At 45.5% G+C, this 27,168-nt stretch overlaps 1 protein-coding gene across 3 annotated transcripts in view; it reads right to left on the bottom strand.

The window, feature by feature from the left end:
• PPP2R2B (protein phosphatase 2 regulatory subunit Bbeta) overlaps positions 1-27,168 on the bottom strand; it is a 306,610-nt gene that overhangs the window by 119,181 nt on the left and 160,261 nt on the right. The window contains exon 1 of one of the 3 annotated variants that reach the window (XM_075900292.2): positions 24,182-24,239. The exons of the other annotated variants lie outside the window; for them this stretch is intronic. Within the exon in view, the coding sequence (XP_075756407.1) occupies positions 24,182-24,224 (43 nt within the window). The 5' untranslated portion in view covers positions 24,225-24,239. Of the gene's footprint in view, positions 1-24,181; positions 24,240-27,168 lie in introns of those variants that run through there. 3 annotated transcript variants of the gene reach the window in all.

A 27,168-nucleotide genomic window follows, 5' to 3' on the forward strand; every position in this document is an offset into this window, starting at 1 on the left:
GTATAAATGAATAAACAAACAGATAAGTGATAGCTTGTTGCCTCTGGTGAAGTTCATTTTGTTCTGTAATTAAGCAAGGGATTAGAGCAGGGGAGGGCAAGAGGTGGCTAGCAGGCCAGATCCAGCCCACTGCTGCCTCATCTACACCCTTACAACAAAGCAGCTGCAGCCGCTTTAAACAGCTGGCTGCTAATTGCTCTGCAAACTGGGCAGGAAGGAGAAAGCTTTGTACGCTGTCCCCACCTCCTAGCAAAATCCCCAAGCTCCCATTGGCCAGTTTCAGGCCAAAAGGAGCTGAGAAATTTTGCTGAAGGCAGGGGCAGCGAATGAAGCTTCCTCACTCCCTCCCTCGGCTGGAGCAGAGCCACATGGAGCAGTCCATAGGCAGGGAGTCTGCAGAGCTGCTGGCTGGGAGCCACATGGGTAAGCATCTCCCAGCCAAAGCCTGCCTCTGGCACCCTACCCCATCTCTCTTCCCAACTACCTGCCCCAGGCCATCACCTTTCCCCACCTCCTCCAGGTCACAACTCTCTCCCAGACCCTGCACCTCCTTCTCCCCCAGGCTAGAATCCTCTCCTGTACACATACCCCCCCAAATCTGTACTCCATTCCTCTGCCCCACGTCACCACCCAAACCCTCTGTACCCCCTTTTCCCTCTTCTCCCAGGTTACAACCCCATCCTAGACCCAGCACCGCTCTCCCAAGCCAATATCCTTTCCTGCACCCATAACCCCTCCTGGACCCTGCAGTGCAAGCTCCTGCCCCAGATTATAACCCCCTCCTTCACCCAAACCCCACACTCCCTCCTGCACCCCAGTCCTCTATCCCATGCTTCTTTCTACACCCCGTTCCCCCTCCACAGAAGTGTGGCCCTTGACCACTTCCCAAAATCTTGGAGTGATCCCCCATTAAAAATTATTGCCCGCCCCTGAATTAGAGCTTTATAGGGTTAACAGAGCAAATGCCTAATGGAGTCGATAAGAGTGCTCAGTAGCTCCCCATATTTTTCTGCTGACATACTTCATGCCAATTTACCTCAAGCATCTGTCAGGGGTGCTGGAACAATATTTAGGGGAGGATAGTCAGAGCCATTGAACCAAACTGTAAACTCTGAATAAAATGCACTTCACATCAGGTAGTGTGGCAGCAACCCTAGCTCCAGCATCTATGAACTCTGCTGATAGACACACTCAGCAATATGAGCCATGCTAGTGGACCCTGCATAAGGGCTTGAACTTAAATCCATTGAAATGAATGGCAATTCTCCCAGTGAGTTTTGGACTAACTCTTTGGAGTCCACCCTTATTAGGCACTGTTACAGGCCATTAGACCACTGTAGCCAGACACGAACCGCATCTTGTTTTCCCCCCCAGAGAGCAAGAGAAAGGCAGTCAGCCTTTGATGCCCTGGGAACGTAGGTGTGCTGCCTGTCCCTGACTCTACCATAAATAGAAACCAGACAGTAAATGGGCTAGCTGACGACTGGGAGGCCTCCCGTCGCCCTGATGGCTAGTACCAGTAATTGACACGCCTGCACTGTCTCAGGAGAGGAATCTTCGCCCATCACATACCAGAGGTGCCCATTGTCTGCATTTTCCCAGGTGTAAATTATGCTTTGCACCCTTCGTGGGAAACTTGGCATTCAAAGCCATTTTTCCTAATTGGCCACTTGAGACCAGGAAGAAGCCCATGTGACCCAAGGGGTATAAAGAGGGGTTTAGGTGCCCACCCCATTTGAGCTCCAATCACCTACACCTGCTGGCAGGTATTGATTGTCTCCAGAGGTCCGTGGGATGCCCAACCTCGCCCTACTTCTTCCCGAGGGATTTAGAGAAAGACGCTGGCCACGCCAAGTCTGGAACGCAAGGGTGAGAATTGTACCTGCAATGTGTTTCCTTTATGTGTACACTTTAATTGTCACTCTGTTATAAGTTTAGTTACTTTATTATAGTTTCTTAAGGCAAACTGCTTCATTTCTATTGTAAACTGCCTTTGGTAAGGTGATTTAGCTATAAACTTTGGGAATAAGTGGGGTGCCCTCATTCACTTATAAAATATATATATACACTGAACCAAGTGTCTTTATTTTATTTTCTCTTTCTTTCTCCTATAAATAAGCCAGTGAGTGTCAAGCTTCTGACTTGAACCCGTGCTGCTGTACCCAAACCGAACATAAAACAAAAGAACTTCAGACGGTCAATAGGGACAGATATAGGGAGAGCTTGGGCATTTTGGATCGTGTTGCTTCCAGGGGACAGATCCGTTGGGGCACCTCTCAGCCTCCCCAGGCTGCCCGTTGCGAAGGGATTTCTGTATCCTAGCAGCTAAAATCTGAGGTGTTATAAGCTCTCCCTGTAAACTTATTGGGCTCCCGTCAACCTCCTCCAGGTTGCCCGCTGCAAGGGACCCCGGTCTCAGCAGTTGACGTCTCGGGTGTATAGCGCACACACACACCGGGGCGTCTGAGAGCCTGTTTGCTGCCCTCTGCGACGGGACCCCGGTCCTAGCAGTAAAGTCACAGACGTTAAACTATTTTTCGGGGTGCCCTGCAGCCTCCTAGGCTGCCCACTACAACGAGACTTTGCGTCTCAGCAGTTGAAGACTTGGGTGTAACACACACGCACACACTGCCCTGATAATTTCGGCTGACAACCACCCCAAAGGTTCCTCAAATATAAAGTCCACAACTTGGCTCTACCTTTATTAGAAGGCTGCCTATTATCAAATATTTATTCATAGCCACTTCAACTTTCTTTATTTCCTCAGTAAAGAGGCTGCACTGTGACCTACACACCACATTACCTGAGTAATGTGTTCTGTTCAAGGTACCTAGTATCTACTTTAGGACGCCTTAAGCCTAAGTCTGTTAAGCCTGCAAATCCAAACAGAATTCATTGGCTTTCTGTTTAGTTAATGACAATACCATGGATTACAGACTCTTGAGCAGACTGTGTATGACCCCGTTCCTTTTTCAGATCTTCACATACATTGAAGATGTGAGACAGGATTTAGCAGAAATGGATGGATGAAGCCTCACATTTTTGGGGAAAACCTTGGAACATAACAAGCTTCCAAATTTACACATAGACATTCATTAGCTCAAACTGAAAAACAAAATAAAACTCTCCATCAGAGGGGATTTAATTCAATTGATTCTGACAAGGTTTTGAAGAGCTTTGCTGGAAGCTCTACGTCTGGTGTTGGGGGTTTCCATCTTTGAAGCTAAACACAGAGGATGTCTCTACACGGCAACAGAACATCCATGGCTGGTCCCTGTCAGCTAACTCTAGTGCGTAGAGCTTGGGCTTCAGGGCTATAAAATTGCATTTTAGATCAGTGGTTCCAACCTTTTTTACACTGCGCACCTGCAAACCCATTCACAAGCTTTTGGCGGACTGGTAACATTTTATTTGCATATCCATCATCTAAATAATGAATATGCAAATAAAGTGTTACCTGTCTGCTAACCCACTCACCCACTGTCCCTGTTTTGTCACTGCACATCCCTCTACCTCCAACCCCAGAACTCCTTGACTCTGTTCAGCCAACCCTGGTACTCTGTATTATGAAACTGGCCAATCTCATCATCTGATATACCCAATATCCCACTAACCCCATTACCTCACAAGTCTGTCTTGCCAAACCTGTCACCCCAGTAACCACCATCTCCCACTTCTCAACACCCCCTGCTGCCAACTGCTTGTCAACCACCTCTGTCTTGCCTGGAGCCTGTCCTGCATCCACTCTCATTACCAGCCTTGGCATGCTGTGTCCCAGCGACCCCGGACTTAAATTGACAACCTCCCATTTCCCTGGATTCTGCCCCACCACTCCAAGTGCTCCCTAATCCTGCCCCACTACTGTTGGTGCCCCTTGCTCCACAAACTCCATGACTGCCTGTTGTTCCAAACCCTGATCCTGCCCCATGAACCTACAACTGCCTGTTTCACAAGCGCTGAGGTCCCCCCAACCCTGCTCAGACACCATCAGATCTGCTATCCCTGGAGACAGAGGCACAAGCTGCGTCACACCTGGCTCCATAACCATTAACCCACTGCAACCCACCTCCTCTTGCCCTTTGACCTCTAGCCCCTGCCATTTCTCAGCCCCAGCCCTCCCTCCTTAACCCCAACCCCTGCTCCCCAGTGCCTAACACCCTTTGGCCCCCACCCCTATGCCTCATGCCCTTTGACTCTAACCACTGACCCCTACAGCCCATGCCAACACCCTCTTGTCCCATGACCTTAATACGCCCTCACCCAATACCTCTTAGCCCTTTGACCCCCACCACACCACCTCACTCCCCAGAGTGAGGCTGCCCATTCTAGGGAGTGTGGCCAGCCCCCAGAGCCACAGAGAGAGCCAGCTTCAGCCACAGCAGCCGCATAGCCCGGCAGCCAGTGGTTCATGACCTGGCACCGATCTGTGGACCGGCAGTTGGGAACCGCTAGTATAGATGTCTGGGCTTGGACTGGAGGCCAAGCTCTGAGACCCTCCCTTTTCACAAGGTCTGTGAGCCTAGACATCTACACTGCAATTTTATAGCCCTGCAGTCCAAGCATGAGTCAGCTGGCATAAGCCAGCCATGTTTTATTGCAGTATGTGCTCACACACAGAGCTTCCTTAGGCAGTATTAGCACACAAATAGATGAATGAATAAATAAATAGTTTATCTAACAAACCCCCAAAACCCTGCACAAAACCATTAGACTGAGCTAATCCTGTCCTGGCTTGTTTGCCACAATATACAAATCAAAGTACCAGCTTAAGCATGAAGTCTTATTATTAACATATGAACCAAATCAAAATCAATTAGAATACACTGACGAATGTATTATGTATTCTAAAAATTTAATGACAAGGAAAAATAGAAAGGATGATGCTATTATATTAAACTAGTAGATTTACCCAGTGTTGCTTGAGTCCTTAACTCAAATAAGTTTTGTTTTTCTTTATTTAAATCACTGCTTTAGAGTGGGGTTCGGGGGGGAGGGGTTCAGTATGCAGGGTGTCCTGGGGAGAGAGGACAACCCCAGTCCTCTCTCACCACAGCAGCTTGGAGCCAGGGTAAAGCACCTGTCCATGACTTCAGCGGCTACAGTGGGCACCCCCTCCCATCTGTGCAAGAGCCCCAGCTGGGGACAGACAGACAGACAGACAGACAAACTCTCTGAAATATATAGTAGGTAGCTGTCCCTGTCCCATGCTGTCTCAATGGAGTTATAGCTGTTCTGGTTCTCATCTCTGGCCCCTTGCTGTCTCCCTGTGGTCATTCTGCAGCATAACTCCCTCCTACCAGATCCCTCCATTTCCATTTTATGAGAAAATTCAATTGCACATACATCCCATTACCTTAGCACAACCCCTGACCTTGTTTAAGTTACGGTAAGAGGAAGTTGCACAGCAAATTGGGTGGTCCTAGCTCTTACCACTTAGAAGGAGTTCTTGAACAAACAGACTCACAGAGGGACAGATGCACATTTCTAAAATATATAAGATGATGGCAAAACAGCAGTCGTTTGTAGAGCTCCTTGATGCTATCTCAGAATAGCAGTATGTACTGAAACAAATGCTGGCTGCATTTTTTAGTAAAATACTCTATTTCCAAGTTGGTCCAAATTGCTTCTTGCAAAATATGAACAATTCTATTTAAGGGCATGTCTACACTAGCAAATTATTTTGAAATAACTCCTGAAATAACTATTTTGAAATAGTGCATTTACACTACAGGGAAACCTCAAAATTAATCTGAGGCAGGCTCCCTTAATGGGGATGTGCTACCTCGACTTAAAGCCCCAGGAAGCACTGGGGAGTAATTACTTTGAATGACTCCAGGGAGTAGTTATTTCGAAATAGCAGCAGTGGAGTGTCCACACTACTGCTATTTCAAAATAAGCGTTATTCCTTTTGGAAAGCAGGAGTCATTATTTTGAAATAACCAGCCGTTATTTCGAAACAACAGGCTTAGTAGTATGGATACTTCATAGTATAGACCAGAGCTAACAGACTACTAGTCCTCTTAAGGAACAAGGGGTGGTGATTAGGATTTGATTTCAGCACCTACTCCCTATTAGGGATTTAATAGTGTAGTCAATTAACTGATAAGCAAACGCTTATAGGCTAATGTTATAGACTACACGCATTCCCACTGCCCACCCCCCCAACCTACCAGTAATTTTTTTAGCAGGCTGGCCAGCAGCTGAGCTCAGTCCTGACTTCACTGGGTCCAGGACCTATCCCTGGTGTGGCTCAGCATTTGAAGTGTATTAGGAGCCAGGTGGGCAGACAGCCTGGTTCAGCTCTGGCTTGTACTGGGTTGGGAGCTATCAGAGGCAGCCAAGGGGAGCTGGTTTTTAAACTGCTTCCCCTTGTGGATCAGTTCCCACCTGGCACCCCACACTGTGGTCTCTGGTGCACTGGCTTCCGGTCCCACCCCCGGGGACTACAGAATAGTCGATTAACCAATAAGAATTCATAAGGTTAATCGACTATTCAATTAACCAGTATTTAACATCCCTACTCCCCATCCCCCAAAATAAGAAAGAGGGAGTGGGCAGGTGGAAAGAACTGACAACTGGTTTGATCTTAGTCTGTGCTGGTCTTTTTCTCTACTCTGGCATTTTGTTCTTCCCAGTTTTTTCTTCTTAGATTAAGCATTTTGAGCCCAGTCCAGCTCCTATTAAAATCAACTTCCCATTGACTTCTGTGGGAGTTGGATCAAGCCATGAGGGAATATTTGGCTGTCTCTAGTCTGTCAAGGTAGATTATTTTTTTGTGTTGGGTGTAGATTTTCAAAGGATTTATATCTTCTGTTGGCAATATCTGTGTGCCAAATAGTTGATTCCCTCTCAAAAGAGACAGATCTCTGAAATCTGTCCATGACTAATTTCACTCTTAGCTAAGTAAAGTTTGGTTCAAACACTAGAGATAAATCACAGATGACATTGATCAGGAATAAAATTTTGCAGGAAGCATCCATTCTTCCTGCAGAATTTTTTGGGCAGGCAGGAAGTGGATCAGGAGTCTTTTTCTGAAGATGATCCAGAAAAATGATTCACACAGGAAGACTTCATTCCTTTTCAAAACTAATCTCCTTTTCACCCTTCTTGTTTGATACTATGCAGGGCCGTCTTTAGGAAGTGTGGGGCCCAATTCGAACCACTTTGGTGGGGCCCCCCCACCCAGGATTTTTTGTTAAGCAAAAAAAAACAAAACAAAAAAACCATGCACCCATGCAAACCACAACCACGCACAAATATCACATCAGAAGTAGATCTGATCAAAATGTAGTTGAACATTTAAAAAAAAAGCCATCCTTTATTATGCAAAATTTTACACAAAATTAAATCAGCTGCCTTAAGTGTAGGTCAAATATTTTCAATTGCAAACTATCCAATTTTTTCAATAAAGTTTAAAGTTTGATTTTTAAAAAGTTAACAGAGGGCGTTGCAGTTTTCTGTTACATTGATTTACTTTTTAAATAGCAAAAAATTGAGTCTTTGTTAAGAAAATGTCAGTTCTGTGGTCAAATTCCAGTCCTTAGTGATTTCAGCACCAATGATTTCACTAGGTAATATGGTACCTCACCACCATTGCCTCTGCACTGCTCTTCAACACAGTCTCTGCATGTTGCATCCAAGATCAGTCTAGACAAGATTTTATCAATTATTTTTGCTCAAGCGATCACCGAGACAAGACAAGGACTCAATTGATTCTAGTCCGCTCTGCCTTTAAACACTGGATGTAAAGTATACAGGCAGTCCCCGAGTTACGTGGATCCGACTTATGTTGGATCCGCAGTTACCAACGGGGATTTTCTCGCCCCGGAGAACTGGAGCGGCGGGACGCCTGGTCCCGCCGCCCGCCTCCTCCGGGGTGAGAAAAGCTGCTCCCCGTCTCCCTGGTCTGCTGGGGGAGCCAGCAGACCAGGGAGACGCGGAGCAAAGCGGCGGAGGACCCGGGCCGGACCTGCGGCACTGATCTGGAAGCGCCGCGGGTCCGTCCCGGGTCCTCCGCCGCTTTGCTCTGCGTCTCCCTGATCTGCTGGGGGGGGACGCAGCTAGTGCCCCCCCCCAGCAGACCAGGGAGATGTGGAGCAAAGCCCGGGGCCTGTGGTAGAGCAGGTGGGGCGCTGCCGGTTGGTCCCGCAGCACCGCTCCTTGGCGCTACTGGACCAACCCGGCAGCACCGCAGCTGCTCTGCCCCAGGAGTCCTGATTCAGCCGCTGCTGATCAGTTTCAGCAGCGTCTGAATCAGGACGCCTGGGACAGAGCAGCTGGGGTGCTGCTGGGTTGGTCCAGTAGCGCCGAGGAGTGGCCGCGCTACTGGACCAACCCAGCAGCACCCGAGCTGCTCTGCCCCTGGCGTCCCCAAGTCAGCCGCTGCTGAAACTGACCAGCGGCTGACTACAGGAAGCCCGAGGCAGAGTTTCTCTGCCCCGGGCTTCCTGGAATCAGCTGCTGATCAGTTTCAGCAGCAGCTGACTTGGGGATGCCTGGGGTTCTTAAGTTGAATCTGTATGTAAGTGGGAACTGGTGTCCAGATTCAGCCGCTGTTGAAACTGATCAGTTTCAGCAGCGGCTGAATCTGGATGCCAGTTCCAACTTACATACAGATTCAACTTAAGAACAAACCTACAGTTCCTATCTTGTACGTAACCCGGGGACTGCCTGTAATTGAGGACTCCCAAATAGACTCTACACCACCAGAAATAAAACCTGTTTCCATCTTTTGTGACTTTCAGTTAGATGTGACTCACTATCCTTTGTTTAGTGTTCAAGTTATGGTAGACCCTAAGCCAGGTCATATTAAGTTCACGTCTTTTAATCATACAATATGGATAATAACATTTCATTCTCCTATCTCTAAGTCTTAAGTGAATTTCAACCCAAAAGCGCCAAAATTTGATCACCCTGACACAGCAAGTGTGTCTACTGATCTCTGTGGCAAAGTAAGTTGTCTATATAAATAAGGTCTGCTCCTGAAGCCTTTTCCTACAGTTGATTAACAGATGCTAGTAAATAGCTCATTCAGACCACTGGCTGATAATGACTGGTCAGGGTGACTAACTATTAACCATAGTCATGGACTTACCCTACTCTCCATTGTCTATGATTCTCTGATGACCTGTGACAAAAAAGGAAGGTGGAAAGGGAAATTGAAGGGAGAGATCTCTCTAAATTCACCAAAGAGCAGTATTGCCAAACCAAAAATCACAAGAAACGCCTACACAAAGTTATGAGAATGGTCTACAAATCATAAGATGTTTTAAAAATAAAACATGTTGGATTTTTATTGGCCTTTTGTTTGAATATTTAGGGTTCATGTTTTAAAGCTTTCCTCCTTAGCTGTAAGGCCCAGAAGTACAGAGAACTTTTTTTAAATGAAAGCTGAGATTCCTACATAATCAACAGACTCCAGGCCTTTAGAAAAACAACAAATGTTTTGAGACTCATGGTAAAACAATGGAGGAATTCTTGTGAGCCCATGCTTTGCCCACAGTATAAATAAAAAAACAATAATATCTTCTCCACTAAACATCCTAATGGAGATACCGCAAATGGTGAACTGAATTCAACAGCTCCTCATATGAACAGGTATCAACCTAGTTTTTCATATTTGAAATGGGTTACCAGAAATCATATATGATAATACGAAATCTTTCCACTCTCAAGTCAGCATATTCACAAAGCACCTATAATTTTGATCCATTTTAATATTATTTTTCTCCCGGGGCAACTGACCCCTCCAGCCCCCTCACTACGCCACCGCCCCCTCTCGTGCAGATCTATCATCTTATGCATGTGCAAGATCTATGAGAGCCGTCCCATGAATCTGCAGTTAGTGTCTGTGGCACCTGCGTCTGGGTGGCGTCTCAATGCTGCCACATTCACCTCCAAAGAGGGGGCTTGCCAAAGCAGGCCCTTGCTGCTGATCCCCAAGGCATCCACAGGTCCAGTCTCCTTTCAATGGGCCCACTTCCCAGGGCTCATTGATCTTGGATCTGACTTCCATCCCCTCTCCAATCCCCATCAGAACTACTGTGCCCTCCTGGCTTAAGAAAAGAATAAACAAGAGGATTGGAAATTAACCCGCCCAGTCTCACGTCCCCTAAGCAGGGAATGAGCCTACATTAGGCCCCAGCTGGAGTATCATGTCCAGTTCTGGGTGCCACATTTCAGGAAATGTGGAGAAACTGGAGAAAGTCCAGAGAAGATTAACACAAATGAGGAAAGGTCTAGAGAACATGAGATATGAGGCAAGGCTGAAGAAATTGGCCTTGTTTACCTTGGAAAAGAGAAGACTGAAAAGGGACATGAGAGCAGCTTTCAAGTATCTAAAAGTATCATAAGGAGGAGGAAGAAAAATGGTTCTGCTTCGCCTCTGAGGTTAGGATGAGAAGCAATGGGCTTAAATTGCAGCAAGGGAGGTTTAGATTGGACATTAGGAAAAGCTTCCTGCCTGTCAGGGTGGTTAAACACTGGTATAAATTGCCTAGTGAGATTGCAGAATCTCCATCACTGGAGATATTTAAGACCAGATTAGACAGACACCTGTCAGGGATGAGCGAGGGCAACTCAACTTTGGAAGCCCCAGGGGCCACACTGATACTTACAGAACATGCTGAGGGCCTCAACTTAAGTGTGGTTGCATATGCAAGCAAATATATACAAATAGCTTCTCTCACACTGACAGGCATGAATACAAAGATTAAGGCAAGACTACACAACACACAGGCCCCATTTAAGTCAGTTCTGCTGATATTAATAAAATGCAATATTTACCCGATTTCTACCCATGTGACAGCACTTTTCATGAGCAATGACAGTCCAAGAATTTAATTACTAAAACACATCAACAGAAGATCATTACACGGACTACATTTTTGTTTTGGCTCCCACTCACCAGCCATGTGTTGATCCCCACATAAACCCAAACTGCACCGCAGGTTGCAAACAAACTGGCAGTGGGCAGCATACCAAGATTTAAAAATATTTATTAATACCTTTACCTTTTCTCTCTGCTGCCAGGTCTCCTCTCCTTGCTCCATCATCTCCCCTGGTGCCTGCTGCCCCCCAACTCCTCACCCTCCTCTGCGGTCCTGACTCCTGCCCTTCTCACTGCCCTCAGCACTCCTGCAACCTGCCCCCCCTCCATCAGCCCTTCTCTCCCCCCTGTGCTAACCCTCCTCATCCCTCTTCAAACACCTCCCTTGCCTCTCTCCTCTGGTTCTGGTCCTTCCCTTGCAGGTTTCTGCCCTTCTGCTTCACCCCAAAATCCCCTGGCACCTTCACCTTCCCTTAGCCCTGCACCCTCCTGGTGCCTCCCCCTTCCCTTACTGCCCCTGCCCCCTTTTTCCCTGATGCCCACCCCCTCACCACTCTCTGCACCATTCCCCTCCTGCCCCCTTGTGCCCTCACACATGCCTTGCTCCATCCCCACCTTTCTCATGCCCACCCCTTCTTTCAGCCTTCTCCCATCACCTCCCCCTCTAGCCTCCAATGCCCTTCCCCTCTCCTCTCCCAGCATCACCCTGTCCCCTCTCCCACTGACACCTCCCCTCCTGCCCTTGGCCCCCTGTCATTTGTCTCTCCTGCACCCCTGTCTCTTGGTGCCTTCCCCTCCCCCTCCCCCCCCCCACCCAAGTCCCTTCTCCTTCCACCCCCCCTCCACCCCTCTGCCTCCGCCCAAGCCTCTTCCCCGCACCCTCATCCCACCCCCACCCCCAACACCACCTAAGCCCAAGCCCCTTCCCTTCCCCCAGCCCCGCCGCCGCCGCCACCGCACAAGCCCGTTCCCTACCTTCTGCCTTCCATGTTGCGGTTGTGGGGCCTGCACTCAAGCACCGGAGGCCGAACCCGGAACCAGCGAGGCCCCACAATGTGGCCTCCCAGGACTTTTAAAATCCAGGGCCGTGACATCACCTCACAGCCTGGGCGTCCTCTCCGCCCACGTGCAGCGCTGCACATGAGCAGCAGCAGGCGGCAATAAGGAGCTGTGCACGGGCGGGGCTGAGGGGGACACTCTGGGGACGGGGTGGGAGGATGCGCGGGGGAGGGGAACACCCGACGGGGTGTCCGGGGCCCGCTCCAGGCAGAGCCAGGGGAGAGACCCAGCTCCACATAGTGGTGGAGCAGGGCCCCGGCTCTGTAACTCGCCAGCACTTCTGGGTTCAGGGGCGCGGGGCCCCCTTAGGCGCAGGCCTAAGGCCAGCCCTGGTACTATGGGCTAACCAAGCATCTGATTTATTTCTTATGCATGTATACCTCCAAACCCTGGTGGTCTTTTCCCTACGTACTGTGTTGTAAAGGAGATAATGTGAATAAAATAGTAGTGCATCAAGGTTTCACTCAGGCCGGATCAGTTAGAGATAACATCAACTGAAAGAGTAAAAGGAGGGTGAACAGCTATTCTTACATCTCAAATCCCAAATTCTGATTGCTCATATTTACGGGAGCAGGCTTAATCCAATAGACTGGGCTTCATCAATAAAGAAAAAGATTGAATGAGTGAGTTATACACTTATTTGATACTTGTACCCAATCCCTATGCAGGTGTAAAGAGTAGTGACTATTTCAGTGGCTATGTTTAAATTACTTGAAAACCCAAAAGCTGATAAGGTATTTTCCTCTACTAGTAAAACACAATGCATCCTCTTGAACAAGTTACAGTAAGTTTCTTCAAGAACCAAACTTATCCAGCCTCCATTTTAATGCCAGTTTCATTTTGGTTTCTTGACCCACAGAGCTGCAGGTCTTAGATCATGCTTGGCACATTTTTTCCCCCTAAATTAAAAATCCACGGGATATAACTGCAGGCCTTCTCTTTCAGTTTGGTCCAGAGATAGATGCTCTGTGACAGATGGTGTCTTTCTTCCAAGTTTATCTTCTAAGTACCAGGTCTGAACTAAAGAGCCAGTGCCTTTCAATTTTTAAATGCCACAGAGATTTAGAGCTATCATAAACGAACTGAAAGACCCCAGCTGATCAGAGATTTTTGCAGAGAAAATAAAATAAAAATAAAAAAAATCAACGTATCTTCTGAGTCATCTTTTTTGTGCTTCACAGAGTCAGTTCCCTACAACAAGTTTCTGTCCTTGGAAATGAACTCTGACTTGATTAAACTAGCTCTGATTGTCTGATGTTCAAAAGCAGTCAGAGCGAACAAAAGAAAGAAAAAAACACATTGTATTATGTGCAATACCCCTACATTATCAATTACTTACTCAGTTTAACTCAGTGTTTCTCAAAGTGATAGAAATGTAGCCGTGTTAGTCTGGTGTAGCTGAAACAAAATACAGGACTATGTAGCACTTTAAAGACTAACAAGATGGTTTATTAGATGATGAGCTTTCGTGGGCCAGACCCACTTCCTCAGATCAAATAGTGGAAGAAAATAGTCACAACCATATATACCAAAGGATACAATTTAAAAAAAATGAACACATATGAAAAGGACAAATCACATTTCAGAACAGAAGAGGGATGCGGGGGGGGGGGGGGGGTGAAGGAAGGTGAATGCCAGTGAGTTAATGATATTAGAGGTGGGGAGAGTGGGATGTTTGTGAGTTAATGGTATTAGAGGTGATAATTGGGGAAGCTATCTTGGTAATGGGTAAGATAGTTTGAGTGTTTGTTCATTCCTTTTTGGAGGGTGTTGAATTTTAACATGAATGACAGTTCAGAGGATTCCCTTTCAAGTGCAGATGTAAAAGGTCTTTGTAGCAGAATGCAGGTGGTTAAGTCATTGAGAGAGTGTCCTTTCTGGTTAAAATGGCAAGAAACTGTTTTTTCTTTGTGATCTTGTCTGATATCTGTTTTGTGGGCATTAATCCTTTGGCGAAGTGTCTGAGATGTTTGTCCAATGTACATAGCAGACGGACACTTTCGGCACATGATAGCATAGATTATATTTCTGGATGCGCAGGAACTCTTCGATAGCTACAGAAATTGAAGGCAAAAATGTAGGCAGATACAGGTTGAAACTCTCTTAACTGGGATTCTCTGGTTCAGGAACACCCATGGTCTGGCACAGATGTGGCAGGACCAGAGAGTCGCAGTGGAAGGCTAATGGTAAAGATCCCTGCAGGGGTGGCAGGGCAGCAGGCTGCCCAGTGGAGCTAGGAGCTGCTGCCCACGCAGATGCCCTGTGGGTCCTTGAGCCCAGTGCACTTGGCTGCCTGGCATAGCCCCAGGGCCATGGCAGCAAGGTCAACAGGGCAGCTGGGCCAGCATGAGGTGGGGAATCAGCTGGAAGGCCTGGCAGGCTTCTTGAAATGAACTCTCCTGGCCCAGCAAGATCCCTCATCCGGGACTGGTCAGGTCCCAAGGGTGCCAGACCGGGGAGGTCCAACTTGTACTTGCATGTATATCTGTGTCAAAGCAGCTGATATGCAGCATCCCCTACTCTTCCATTGTTGAAACTTGAGCAAGGTCTGTTAATCAGTATGAACTGCGGTATGATTTGTAATGCAGATTCGTAGGGCTCACCAAGGGCAGGCATAGTGAGAGTAACCTGCTTTCTTCAAGCAAAAGTTAAGTGATCTAGAACTGAATACTGCTGAACCAGGACCAAATTAATCCTTTTGATCTGTGGCAGTTAGGATTAATCTGCAATGAGCAGAGCAACTTCTAAAGAGATCTGCTGAATAAAAAGCATGAAATAAGAACTAGGTATTATCATCATCATTATAATGCAACAAACACCTCAATTCCTACTAAAGCTGAAGCAGAAGGCAATCTTACCAGATACGTTCTGACAGGATTTTGTATCTACTTCTTACCTAAGTCATCTAACAAGCGTATAGTCTCCCAACATTGAGAGATGGATGTGAATCATAACAGCACTAATATAAAACCTCAGACTAAGCCTCACAAACAGAGAAATCTGACCCACACCTAACCCAGGCATTATGCTGGGCTAATCCAGACTCAGTTAGGGGGCTGTAGAAGCCCACTGTCCAAAAGTTTCTGTGTCATGGTTACTGTTTATGGATAAGTGAAAGATTTTAGTTCTTCACTGGGGCACCCATTGGCCTTGTGCAAGCTTCTGATATCAGCCAGGGTCAGGGAATACTCTCCACTTAAAGGACCCTGCCAATATAGCTAGGTTTGTTTTGTTTTTATTTATTTTTAATAAATTGTGCTAACTCCTAAAGACCTCTCTAATAGCAAAGATAAAGTTAATCCAGTAATGCTTTTACACCATAGCAAAACCCTCAGAACAGAAACACATTACTGTTCTCTGATGGAATTCTAAATCAGTGTAAGGGATTAAACAGCATTATCAAGCTGATGATATTGACTCGGAAAAACAATGTATTATGGGTAATGACTATCACGTGCACTGTTCAGCTCACAGCAGATTAGAGCCCAATCCTCTCTCATGCAAGTAGCCCTTGTTCACGACTGTAGAAACTGTAGAATTTCATAGACGAGTAAGGCCTGAAGGATCCTGCCCTTAGTGTGTCTCGGATGCTGAATACAAGATCAAATGAATACTTAGTTTCTATGGCTAAAGTTTTCAGAAGGGAAGCCAGGCATCAAGACCATCAGTCTGAACCAAGAATTTTATTGGGTTGCAAGAAGCATATTTGCAACACTGGAAAATTCCTTTATCTTCCCTTAATTATTCTGTTCACTGAGCAACTCATGGGTGACACACAGAGGATGTTGTTCTCTTACGGAGTCATCAAAGTTAGTAAGTGGAACTGGGTCAGGGAACAGGTGCAAGATAGTGGCATTAATTTAAGAGCATGGCCCTATCATTAGTCCAGTGAATTCTGGCTTTGAAAATATTGAACTGTCCCTCCTAGGAAAAAATTCTCAAGTCCTGTGGCAGAGGCCTGCTGGTGCCGGTAGTAATCACAGAAAATGCATGAAGATTTACTCTAATGTCACTAATAGCTCCACTGGCAATACAGCAGCACAGGCTAATAAAATCATGCAGAACTTGCAATGTCGCTTACATCAAGGCACCCTGAAATTAAAAGAGACTTGCTCGAGCTTGAGACTGACTCTGCTGCATAAGCTGCCAACACGTTATGGGAGATGTGGGGGCAGATGTGTTGTAAACCAGAGTGTGTGCTTTTGATACCCACTTCTCTTTGGTGTGGAAAAGCAACGTGACTTCTAATAGAAGACTTTCAAATAAATTGGCTAATGCCACTACTGTACACACTTTGAGAGAATGGAAACTGCTCAGCTGTGTCTCATGTGCCCTATACAGAATACAGCTAACACAGATTCTCTGTGCTTTTGGAGCAGGAGGATCAGAGTCAGAATTTTTCTATTGCTGTGGTACACGACCACACTGAGCAATACAGGGTCAACTGCATAGTTCCAGACAACAATATTTTCCAACAGCTCTCATATGCACAAGTCAGCACATGAATCAGTGCACATTTTTGGATTGCCAGTGCGGTTAACATAATAAAGTATTTTGACAAACCCTCTTGAACCAGTTATGGTAGGTGCCATCAGTCAATTTCCATGTTGCACTGGGATGCTCTATAAACTGTCAAGTCATGCAGCAGTCCAGCATTTCCACTGACAAGACCAGGTTACTCTCAGATAAGTTGCAATACATCCAGATGCAACTTACCAAATCCATGCTGTTGCCAGTGTTGTGATAACAGGACCTACACATTTACCCTAATTATGAGCTCAACTTTACACAGTATGTGAAATGTTCATAAAATGTTACAATATCCTATAACAGGAGAAGCTGCAAAACCTCAACAAAACACTAAATTGACACAAAAAGGCCAATGAGTTGTATTAAAGGCTTCTATTAAAATGATGTCTGATAAGCAACAGAAGTGTGGGACAGGAAATTAACAAACCAAAACTGGTTTGTCATGAATTAGGCCTAACCAATGAACAAAATAATGAAGAAATAGGCTAGTCCATCTATCACTCCCTTTTGGGGTCCTCAAAGAGACGAAGAGGAGAAAAACCTGGCAACCGTGACTCTGGATGGCTGAAAGAGAAGAGGAGAGGAAGAAGCAAGCTATACCATCATGCTTGATGGGACACTTTACCTTTGTTTAATCCTGGCAGAGGTCCTGACTAGACTGGGCTAGAAAGACCATGACGACATCTTGTTCACCTCTCCTAGCTCCAGCTGAATCCCAAACATCATTAGGGATCTGAGACTTTGCCACTGTCACACCCCCATTATGTTCTTTTCCTTCCTCACCTTATCTCCTCTTTTCTATCTCCCTCTTTTGTCTTTTGTGTACTAAGTCTGGCTTAGCTGAACGAGACTGTGTATTTTGAAACACCGCTATAGACCTGAGACCAAAAAGGCAGCTGAATGTAATGCCTCAACAGTCCAAAGCTTGTACAAGTTTTTCACATCCCAGAGTGACTGACAATATCGTATGGGAACACTGTGCCTGTGTTTTCACTCGCATTCTCATGGAGGGAAAAGTCAACACCAGAGACAGAAGCTGCACTGTCTTTTCTGTCTTTGTCTTGTTTTGCCTTCTAGGAAATTGAATCAGATTTTACCAACAGCAATGACTGGTCTCACCCATCTCAGTTAAACTCCTTTGCTCCCCAAAAAGGACAGTTGTTGACTGACATCTTTAATACCACCCAAAAGATTCAAAAAGGGAAATTTCCTTCTAAAAGTGTTTTACAACCAAAGGAGACAAGGGATGTTTTAAAATAAAACTCTTAATTAATATTTCTCATTTCAAATGCCATAACGTTTTTTCCTTCTCTTCTAGATCTTTAATAAAAGGTTTACAACATACATAAATGGTGAGTTTGCCGTGGCCATAATCGGGCTGTCTCTCTGCATGACAAATCCCAAGTCCTGTTCAAAATTGATTAATATTGGACAGTTACAGGGTCACGTTAACATCTTTGACTCTTTGGACCCATATATTCCATCTACATTGATACAACACCACTGCACCTTCAGTTACGGGTGTGCATGATTGGCACTCAGACAAATGTGTTTAATTCTATCCATAGTGAAAGGCACCTTCTTTTGCAACCTGTAATCGGAGAGTTAAAAGTGGCAATATCTTGAAAGGCCCAAGCATGACTGCTTGAGAGATGGTCTACTGCATGCCTGAGGAAAACACCCTCCATGGGCCGGATGCAGCCCACCAAGCCACCTGATCTGGCCCGTGGACTCCAGGCCTACCCCCTACATGCTGCCGAGAAATATGGCTCTTGTGGGTGTGAGGGGGTGCAGCCACAGAAGACCCCTTGGAGGGGGCTTCCTGGAATGCTGATAAGGCCACTGACACTTGCCTTCCTGCTCTTTGGGGCTGTCCTGTTGGGCCAACTCCCTGGTCTCCCCCAGCCAAGACACAGAGCTGAGATCCCTGCCCTCCACAATTTTGGGCCCTGCTTCCCTGGATACCACTCCCCAAATGGGATCAGAACCCCAAATGAATTAGGTAAGTCCCCTTTAACAATGAAAAGGGGAAATATACACACTGATTGCCCCCTCAAAGTAACAATTATTTACACTGGTCTTGATAGAAAATAAAAATGATTTTATTAAGTACATGCAGTAGGATTTAAGTGGTTATAAGTGAGAACAGGCAGAGCAAAGTAAATTACAAACTTAAGAATGATACACACACCAAATAAGATAAACAGATCTAGCAGATTAAGACATTACTATTAATAGATTATATGAAGCAATTTGTCAAAAGCATCTTTGAGTTATGTATATTTGTGTTCGTAAGTCCATTTCATAAAGCATGGGGGGGGCGCCCTGTCACGGGGGGCTGTTTGAACAGCTGTGAGCCCGGGGAGGGAGGAAAGGGTTTACATGCTGCTCCCACCCCAGCACAATTCCATTGGCTGGTTTCTGGCCAGTGGGAGCTGCCTGTGTCAACAGACAGCTTGGGAAGCACCCTCCCCCGTCTAGCTTTTCAGAATCCACATGGCCCCTGCAGCAAGAAGGGGGTGGGGCAGGTAGGGAGTCTGCTTGGAAAGCTGGCTGGGAGTCAAGCAAGCAAGTGTCCTAGCCAGAGCCTGACTCTGGAACCCCAACCCTTTCCCCTCCAACCCCACATAACCCAAACCCTATGCCCCCTCCTGTCCCTCAATCTCCTGCCTCAGGTCACAGCCCCCTCCTGCCCTAGATCATAGCCCAAACCTTTCCACCCCCTTCCTACACCCTCACCCCCCCTCCCCCACACACCCTAGTCCTCTTCCTCAGGTCACAACTCCATCTTGCCCAAGGTCACAACCCAAAACCCTGCACCCTAGTCCCCTAACTCACGCCACAACTGCCTCCTTCACCCAAACTCTCTCCTAGACCCCACATCTTCTCCTGCACCACAATCCCTTACTGAAAGCTCCCTTCTGCATCCAACCTCCATCCCAGACTCCGCACCTCCCTCCATTAATATGGAAGAGTGCAGCCCTTGACAACTTTCCAAATTCTTGGCGTGGTTCCTCGTCAAAAATTATTGCCCACCCCGGTATACTATATAGTTTTGCTCAGAAGAATCCCAAACATCAGACATAACTGGCCACCAAGGATTTTAGAGTGGAGCAGCTAAATATTTTCTTGCTATAAAATCCAAGGCAAAGCTCAGCGAGCTATCGGTTTCTTGGTTAGACCAAAAATAAAGTATTTTTATTGAAGGCTCAGTTGTGTCACTTAGGAGCTGCACCCTCTTTAGGGAAAGACATGGTCTGGCCATGAATTATTAAAAGCAGTTAGCCTCAAAAGGTTCAGGCTTTTGTGTTTCTGCACACGTGTCCCAGCTTTTACCCTATTACTTGCAGTGTGCTAATTTGAGTAGCTCAACCTTTTAGGTGAAATTCTGGTTTATGGACTTCAACATGGCAAGGACCATTTAGCCCTCTGTTTTACCCACAAAAGTTCATGATCCTATATGTTTTTTGTTAGTCTCTAAGGTGCCACAGGACTACTCATTTTTAACCCTCTGGGTTTACCAAGAATGTTATCATGCTTCCACTGTATGGAATTTCTAGTACAAATGGGAGAAGGAAGGGATTGTGTCCAAGTTACATTCACTGAACTGACAGACCAACCAAGACTTTATATCACTATGAACATGTCAGAGTACACAATCAGCTGGGATAAAACCTCATGCACCAGAGTCTGCCTCAGGCATCATCAACTAATCTGATTACATAGATATGAATAGGAATTTCTTGTAATTGTGCAGAGGCAGAAAGAACTGAGAACTGGTGCTTGCATCACTGACAGAAAGGAAAAACCTCCTGACTCGGAAATCAAGCAGTCACGTGATATGGAAGTCACTACATGGAAATAAATAAATATTGAATCTCACAGTGAGCCAAATCCTGTAGGCCCTGGCTCAATCCAGCACTCCTCTAGACACTAATGGGGAGTTTTATTTGATTAAGAACCCAGGAAAAAGTGAGATAATGATCTTAGGGTTTGGCCTAAAGACATTTTAAAAAACTGGCTGTAACCTACCTCTAAATCAGCTAAACTGGAGAAGAATTTAGAACGTGAGAAAATCCATCCAGTCCTCTTTGGGGGGTCAAAGCAGTGAGATACCAATTCCTTCTCCTCTGTGGATTCTATGAGAGAGGTATCTGCTCTTTCCCGAATAATATACAGTAGGATGTACCTCTGATGCTCTCAGAAGGAGCTTATTCTAAAGCTAATTATGAGAAAATGTATTACTGCACATTCTATTGATTCTTGGTTGTCGTCTTATCGTAAGATCTGAAACCTGGTCCTTATGCACAGTGAGGCATGCTATTGGCATTTTCAGAAAACTTGACATCTTGCATCATTGCATTATGATATCTGACACACAAAGGAGCATATTAAATGACTGCTCAGCCTGTGATAAGCACACAATTATTACTGCAGGATGGTTTCCTCAGGTCTAAAGATTCATGGTCGTGGCATTCAAGCGTGCAGAAAAGAAGATAAAATTTAATTAATAATTTCCATAGAGGCCAACAGCCCATTATAAGTATGTTGCTTGCTGTTTTCCAAAGTGACCTTATGGCTCTCAAACATTATAGACCGTGACTGGTCATAGGCTCATATCAAACTTTAATTTATGGCAGGGGTTGCAAGTCATAATTAGCTGGATTTAAATGGAGTCATTCCCAGTGCTACCATTGAAAACAGTATGTACTCTGCATAAAGAAGGGGTTTTTGTTTCTTTTTGTTTTTTGCCATGCACTGTGCACAGAATATAATTTCCCATGGGATAAGGTCATGTCACAGAAGAAGGTAGATAAAGATTTTTCTATTCTCTGTGTTTTTTTTTCAATAAAGCATTTCTTAGTACTACTGTCAGCAATGAACAACATTAGTCTGTAGCAAGTTTGATCACTTTTGACTCTTGAGCCTATAGCTACAAAGAGATACAAGTAGTCAGCTTTTCACCCACAATTCAATTGTGAACACAGCAATGAAAATTCAGATTTTGACAACGCTGCTGTACCATGGAAGTGGACCATCTAAAATGTACTGCAGCATCTCTTTTACCCTGGGATTTTCTATTTTATTATTCTTTGAGCACCAACTATTTCTCCTCCACCTTCTTTTCCTTATTGCTATCAATTTTCTAATAATGTAACAGGTTTTCTTCAAAGAGCAGAAGGTGATCTGTTCTGTTTTACCTTTGTATGACTAAGAGTGGAAGAAATAAAGAGATGATACATATCTGGATTGCATGTGATTAATTGTTACCATTTGATCCCAGCTGGAGGAATGAAACAACCAGAGGCTGCTGTGAACTCAAGTGACAAAGAGATGTGATCCATGCACCATTATTTAAGACAGTGGAACTAAGCAAGCAGACACACTTACAAGGCACATGGGAAAATGTTAAATTGTCAGAAGAGAACTGGGAATCTCTAATGCAACGGATCACGCTTTCAAAGAGAGAACAACTTGGCCTTTAAAACTGCACCCAAAACATTTTCCCCATCCAAAGATGGTAAACAAAATGGCCTTGTGTAAGGTCTTGTGTTTTAATCCTTGTATTCATATAATATGGCCTAATTCTGATCTTGGATTAGCATAACCACAAGTAACTCCACTGAAGTCACTGCAGTTACACAGAAATTAACTCAGTGAAAGTGAAAAGAGAATCATATGCAGTGAGGGGTGCTGGATAATTTACATATTGGGGTGCAGAGTTATTGAACCACACTGTAAACCCTGTATATGACAGAAACCACTTCTAGCCTAGAGGTGCAGCAGCACCCTGAGCAACCCCTACTTCCAGCACCTGCATCTCCAGATATAATGACATGATTTGAGTGGTCACATAATTTGCTACCGAGATCATATAAAAGTATCTGCACATGCAAAACTGTGTGCATAAAAATGTGCACGCACAAAATTACAGGTGCAATTTTAAATGCCACGATTAAACGTTTAGGCCTCAGGCCCACAAAAGCGCAGTCAAATACCTTAATTGTGTGCTCGAGCCCTCAGACAGTCTTTTCTTGTATTAATTATAAGTGCCATGGGATATACTATTTGCATACGGTGGCATGTCCCCAAAATGCTAGTAACTTGCTTTTTCAGCTGCAGGTACACTGATCTATTAATGGATCAGAAGCCAGTGTTTTCTATGCCATGCACATTCATGTCCTTATCTTGTCTACCATCTTTGAGAGTGCATAGGTAGAGTTTCTGTTAAAATCTGTCCCTCATTTTTCCTGTCACTCCACATTATTTAGTAAGGGTCTGATTCAGCACAGTGCTGAGCACCTTCCATTGAGTTTGCCAGAAACTGGAGTTGTGGGGACTCAGCAAACTCTATTCAAGGTCATTTCCATGTTGTTTTCCATTCAGAAAACAAACCAAATCTATACAAAGACCCATGATCCAACAGGGTGTGCCATTCTTTGGCCCAAGCCTCACATCTTGTTCTCAAGTATTTATACACCAGCCATATTAAAGTGGAAAAGCATCATCCTCTTTCACTCTCTGCTCAGCTTTGGCTAGCAAGTGAGATCTAGATAGATAATTCTGCTTCCAAGTGGCTAACCAGATCCCCCTTCTGCCTCAAGTTGTTGTGTTGGAACTCTGCAGTTTCCTGAGGTGCTATCATATGGTTAATCTACAGTCAGGTTTTCAGGGTGCTTTGTTTATTTTTATGAGACAGAATCCTTGGGCTTGATGGAACACGTTTGTAGTAACACAAAAATCCACCATTCCCCACTAGCCACAGACGGAAACAAAAGGTAGTTTTGTTACTTGTGTAGTTACTTACACATTGTTCTAGGTGTGCCTGATGCTTTACAGACAAGTAATGCACACTAGGGATGTTACATTTTGATAGCCAACAGGGCACTTCTGCCTTTGAAGCGTAGCTAAAGCCCTACACTTCAAAGGCAAAAATGCTGCAAGGAGCCCCAGGTCAGCGGAGCAGTCCCCTGCTGGCCCTATGCTCCCCATGGCATCTCAAAGCAGCAGCGCAGCACAGAGCCTTGGGTCAATGCTGACCCTGGGCTCCACGCGGCACTGCTGCTTTGAAATGCCATGTGCAGCCTGAGGACACCCCTGCTGCATGAAGCCCAGGGTCTGGCTGCAGGCTCCATGCAGTGCGGTCTTCTCTTCACCCCCCTTGTTGCCTCTTTCTGATAGAAGTGGGGGAGGGGGAATGAAGGAGGGGTTGTGACTAGTCAACTAGCCTGTCAACTATCTGAGAAGCAAATGCTCATCAACTAGTCATTCACATACCTAATGGACACTGAGCCTCATAGAACCATAGCTGGAAGGAAACTCAAGAGGTCTTCAGTCTAGTCGACTGCCCTCACAGCACGACCAAGTACAATCTAGACTGGGGTGGCCAGTAACTTTTAATGGGGGATCACTCCAAAATTTTGGAAAGTGGTCAAGGACCGCACTTCTATGGAGGAATGCAGGGTCTGAGACGGCAGGTGGGATGTAGAAGGGAGCTTGGGACAGAGGACTGGGGTGCAGGAAGGAGTGTGGGGTCTGAGAGGGAGTTTGGATGAAGGAGGGGCTTATAATCTGGGGGAGCGGCTTGCAGTGCAGTGTCCAGGAAAAGATTATTGCCTGGGGAAAGGAGTGTACAAAGGGGTACAAGGTATGGGAGGGAGTTGTGACCTGGAGGAGGTGGGAGAGGGGGTACAGAGGGTTTGGTGGTGACCTGGGACAGGTAGTTGGGGTGCCAGAGGCAGGCTCTGGCTGGGAGGTACTTACCTATACAGGTGCTAGCCCGCAGCTCTGCAGGGACCTGAGACATGTGGCTCTACTCTGGCACAGGCAGGGAGTGAGTGCGGCTTCATTTGCTGACCCTGCCTTCAGCAAAGTTTCTCAGCTTCTATTGGCCAGAAACTGGCCAATGGGAGCTGGGGCATTTGCTAGGGAGTGGTGACAGTGCCAGAACCCACTCCCCTCCCCCCAAGACTGTATAGCAATTAGCAGCCTGCTGTTTACAGCAGCTGCAGCTGCTTTGTAATAAGGGTGGTGTCAAGGCAGCCGCAGGCCCGGTCCAGCAGTTTGGTGGTTTGGATCCGGCTTGCTAACCACCTTTTGCCCACCCCATCTAGATTATCCTTGACAGATGTTAATTATCTAACCTGCCCTTAATTATCACCAATGATGGAGCTTCCACAACCTCTTTAGGCTATTTATTCCAGTCCTTAACAATCCTGACAGTTAGGAAGTTTCCTCTAATGTCCAACCTAAACCTCCCTTGATGCAATTTAAGCCCATTGCTTCTTGTCCTATCCTCAGAAATTAAGGAGAATAATTTTTCTGCCTGCTCCTTGTAACACCATTTTAGGTACTTGAAAGCTGCTATAATGGCCCCTTCTCAGTCTTCTCTTTTCTAAACTAAACAAGCCCAATTCTTTCAGTCTTCCCTCATAGCTCATGTTTTCCTAGACCTTTAATCATTTTTGTTGCTCTTCCCTGGACCTTCTGTAATTTGGTCCACATCTCTCCTGAAACATGGGGTCCAAAACTGGACACAATACTCCAACTGAGGCCTAATCAGTGCAGAGTAGAGCAGAAGAATGACTTCTCATGTCTTGCTTATGACACTCTTCTTAATGCATCCCAGGATCATGTTGGCTTTTTTTGCAACAGTGTCATACTACTGACTCATATTTAGCTTGTGACCCACTATAACCCCTACATGCCTTTCTGCGCTACTCCTTCATAGACAGTCATCCCCATTTTGTATGCGTGAAACTGATTGTTCCTTCCTAAGTAGAGTACTTTGTATCTGTCCTTATTAAACTTCATCCTATTTAGGGGTATGTCTAGATTACATGGCTCTGTCGCCAGAGCCATGTAGATTAGTTTAAATAATCGCTGCTTCATTTAAATTAAAATGGCTACCACGCTGAAGCCGATCAGCTGTTTGTCGGCTCAGCACACTAGTCTGGATGCTCTGCGGTCGACATCAAAGGCATCTGTCGACTGTCCCGGTAAACCTCATCCCACGAGGCATAATGGGGTGGTCGACAAATGCCTTTGATGTCGACCGCGGAGCATCCAGACTAGCGTGCTGAGCCGACAAACAGCTGATTGGCTTCAGCGCAGCAGCCATTTTAATTTAAATTGAAGCAGCAATTATTTAAATACCCTCTCTAAGGCCACTTCTCCAGTTTGTCCAGATCATTTTGAATCATTACCCTATCCTCCAAAGCACTTGCAACCCCTCCCAGCTTGGTATCATGAATGATGCAACTGTTTAATGGTAAGGACCCCTTCCCAACGATTTAGGTCAAACAGCGAGACAAGTGCACTCAGGTTCTGGCAGTTAAGTGAAAATAAAGGTTTAACATGTAGTGGTGTCAATTCAGCATAATGTGTTAAAACGATGATCTTGTCCTGCTGGGGCAACTCAAAATTGTATGCAGACTCCCAGAAAGACAATGATGGAAGAATGGTAGAAGTAACAAAATGTCTTACTCTCCTAGTCAAAAATTCGTAGTCAGCAATCAGATAGGATTCAATATGGAATAGCACCTTTGTCCAGGAGGTCATGCCAAACAGAGAAATTCCAATTCACAGGCTGAAATTATAAAGAAGTTTCGAGCAGAGCAAAAGTGACCTTGGAATGCCTAATGGTTTGAGGCCTTCCCTCCCAACACCCCCAGGCCCAAGCAAAGAGTAATGAGGTGGATTCCAGCAACTGCAATAGGAAACCATTCCATGCTATAATGGAAAATTAGAGATTACTTAGTTCAAGACAGAAAATGCAAATGGTGTTGTGGGCTTTTGAGCATTTGAGGAGGTCGCTCTCAGAAGAGGTAAAAGTGAAAATGCTAATTAGCCCCAGTTGTTGGAAGAATGCCCTGAAGAAACGTGACTCAGAATGGGCTGCAAATCATAAAATAATAATAATAAAAAAGCCACAATGCTCTGGGGACGTTAAGCGATTACAGAGAGTTGTTATTTGGCTGATTTTCACACTTCATTAGTATATGCATAATTTAACAAGTGAACGTGCTGAGGGTTGGCAAGACATAAGAGCCACTTTCTTGAAACGTGAACTGTAAATTCGGGTGGCCCCATTTAGACATTTTAATCATGATGGGAAAGCAACAGGGATCACTTTGCCAAATCAAATAGAAAAGAACTCTAGGAGCACAGGACCATATTCAGAGCTGATGTAAAACAAACTACAGTCTTCAGAGAGAGTTCTTCGTTTGGTCCATCGGAATCAATTTTATATTGCACCTTTCATAAGTCAAGGTATTTTAAACCCATTTAATATGTAATAATTTAAAGGTGAGTGAAAGTTCCAAATGCATTGTGTGTCTATCTGCCCAAGAAGTTACAGCCAGTTAAGAAGGAATAAGTTATCTAAGAAATGTGACAACAAAATATCAGGTGCTAAGATGCCCAAGTGCTATAAAAATTACCCACAATTATCAGTGCCTGCAAAATACAGTGAAAGCTTTGTTATTCAGCACTCATGGGAATGCTGGTTGCCTGTTAATTGAATGTACAGGAGCAAGGATTAGGTATAGTCTGAAGGCAAAGGGTTAAACAGCTCAAGGCAGGCGAAGGAGGTGCCTGCTGATGACATCAGCCAGCTGTGCTGGCTGTCAGAAGCTTTGCAAGGGTCAGCGGAATCAAGCCATCTGGCTGAATAAGTGAGAGTCAAGTGCACTCATGCCTTAAGATGAGGTGGTATTGTGTCTGGGGAGCAATGCTGGTTAAAGTGCCAG

The sequence above is a fragment of the Pelodiscus sinensis genome, chromosome 16 (genome assembly GCF_052426305.1).
Source record: "Pelodiscus sinensis isolate ZL-2025 chromosome 16, ASM5242630v1, whole genome shotgun sequence".
In the NCBI taxonomy this organism is placed as follows: domain Eukaryota; kingdom Metazoa; phylum Chordata; order Testudines; family Trionychidae; genus Pelodiscus; species Pelodiscus sinensis.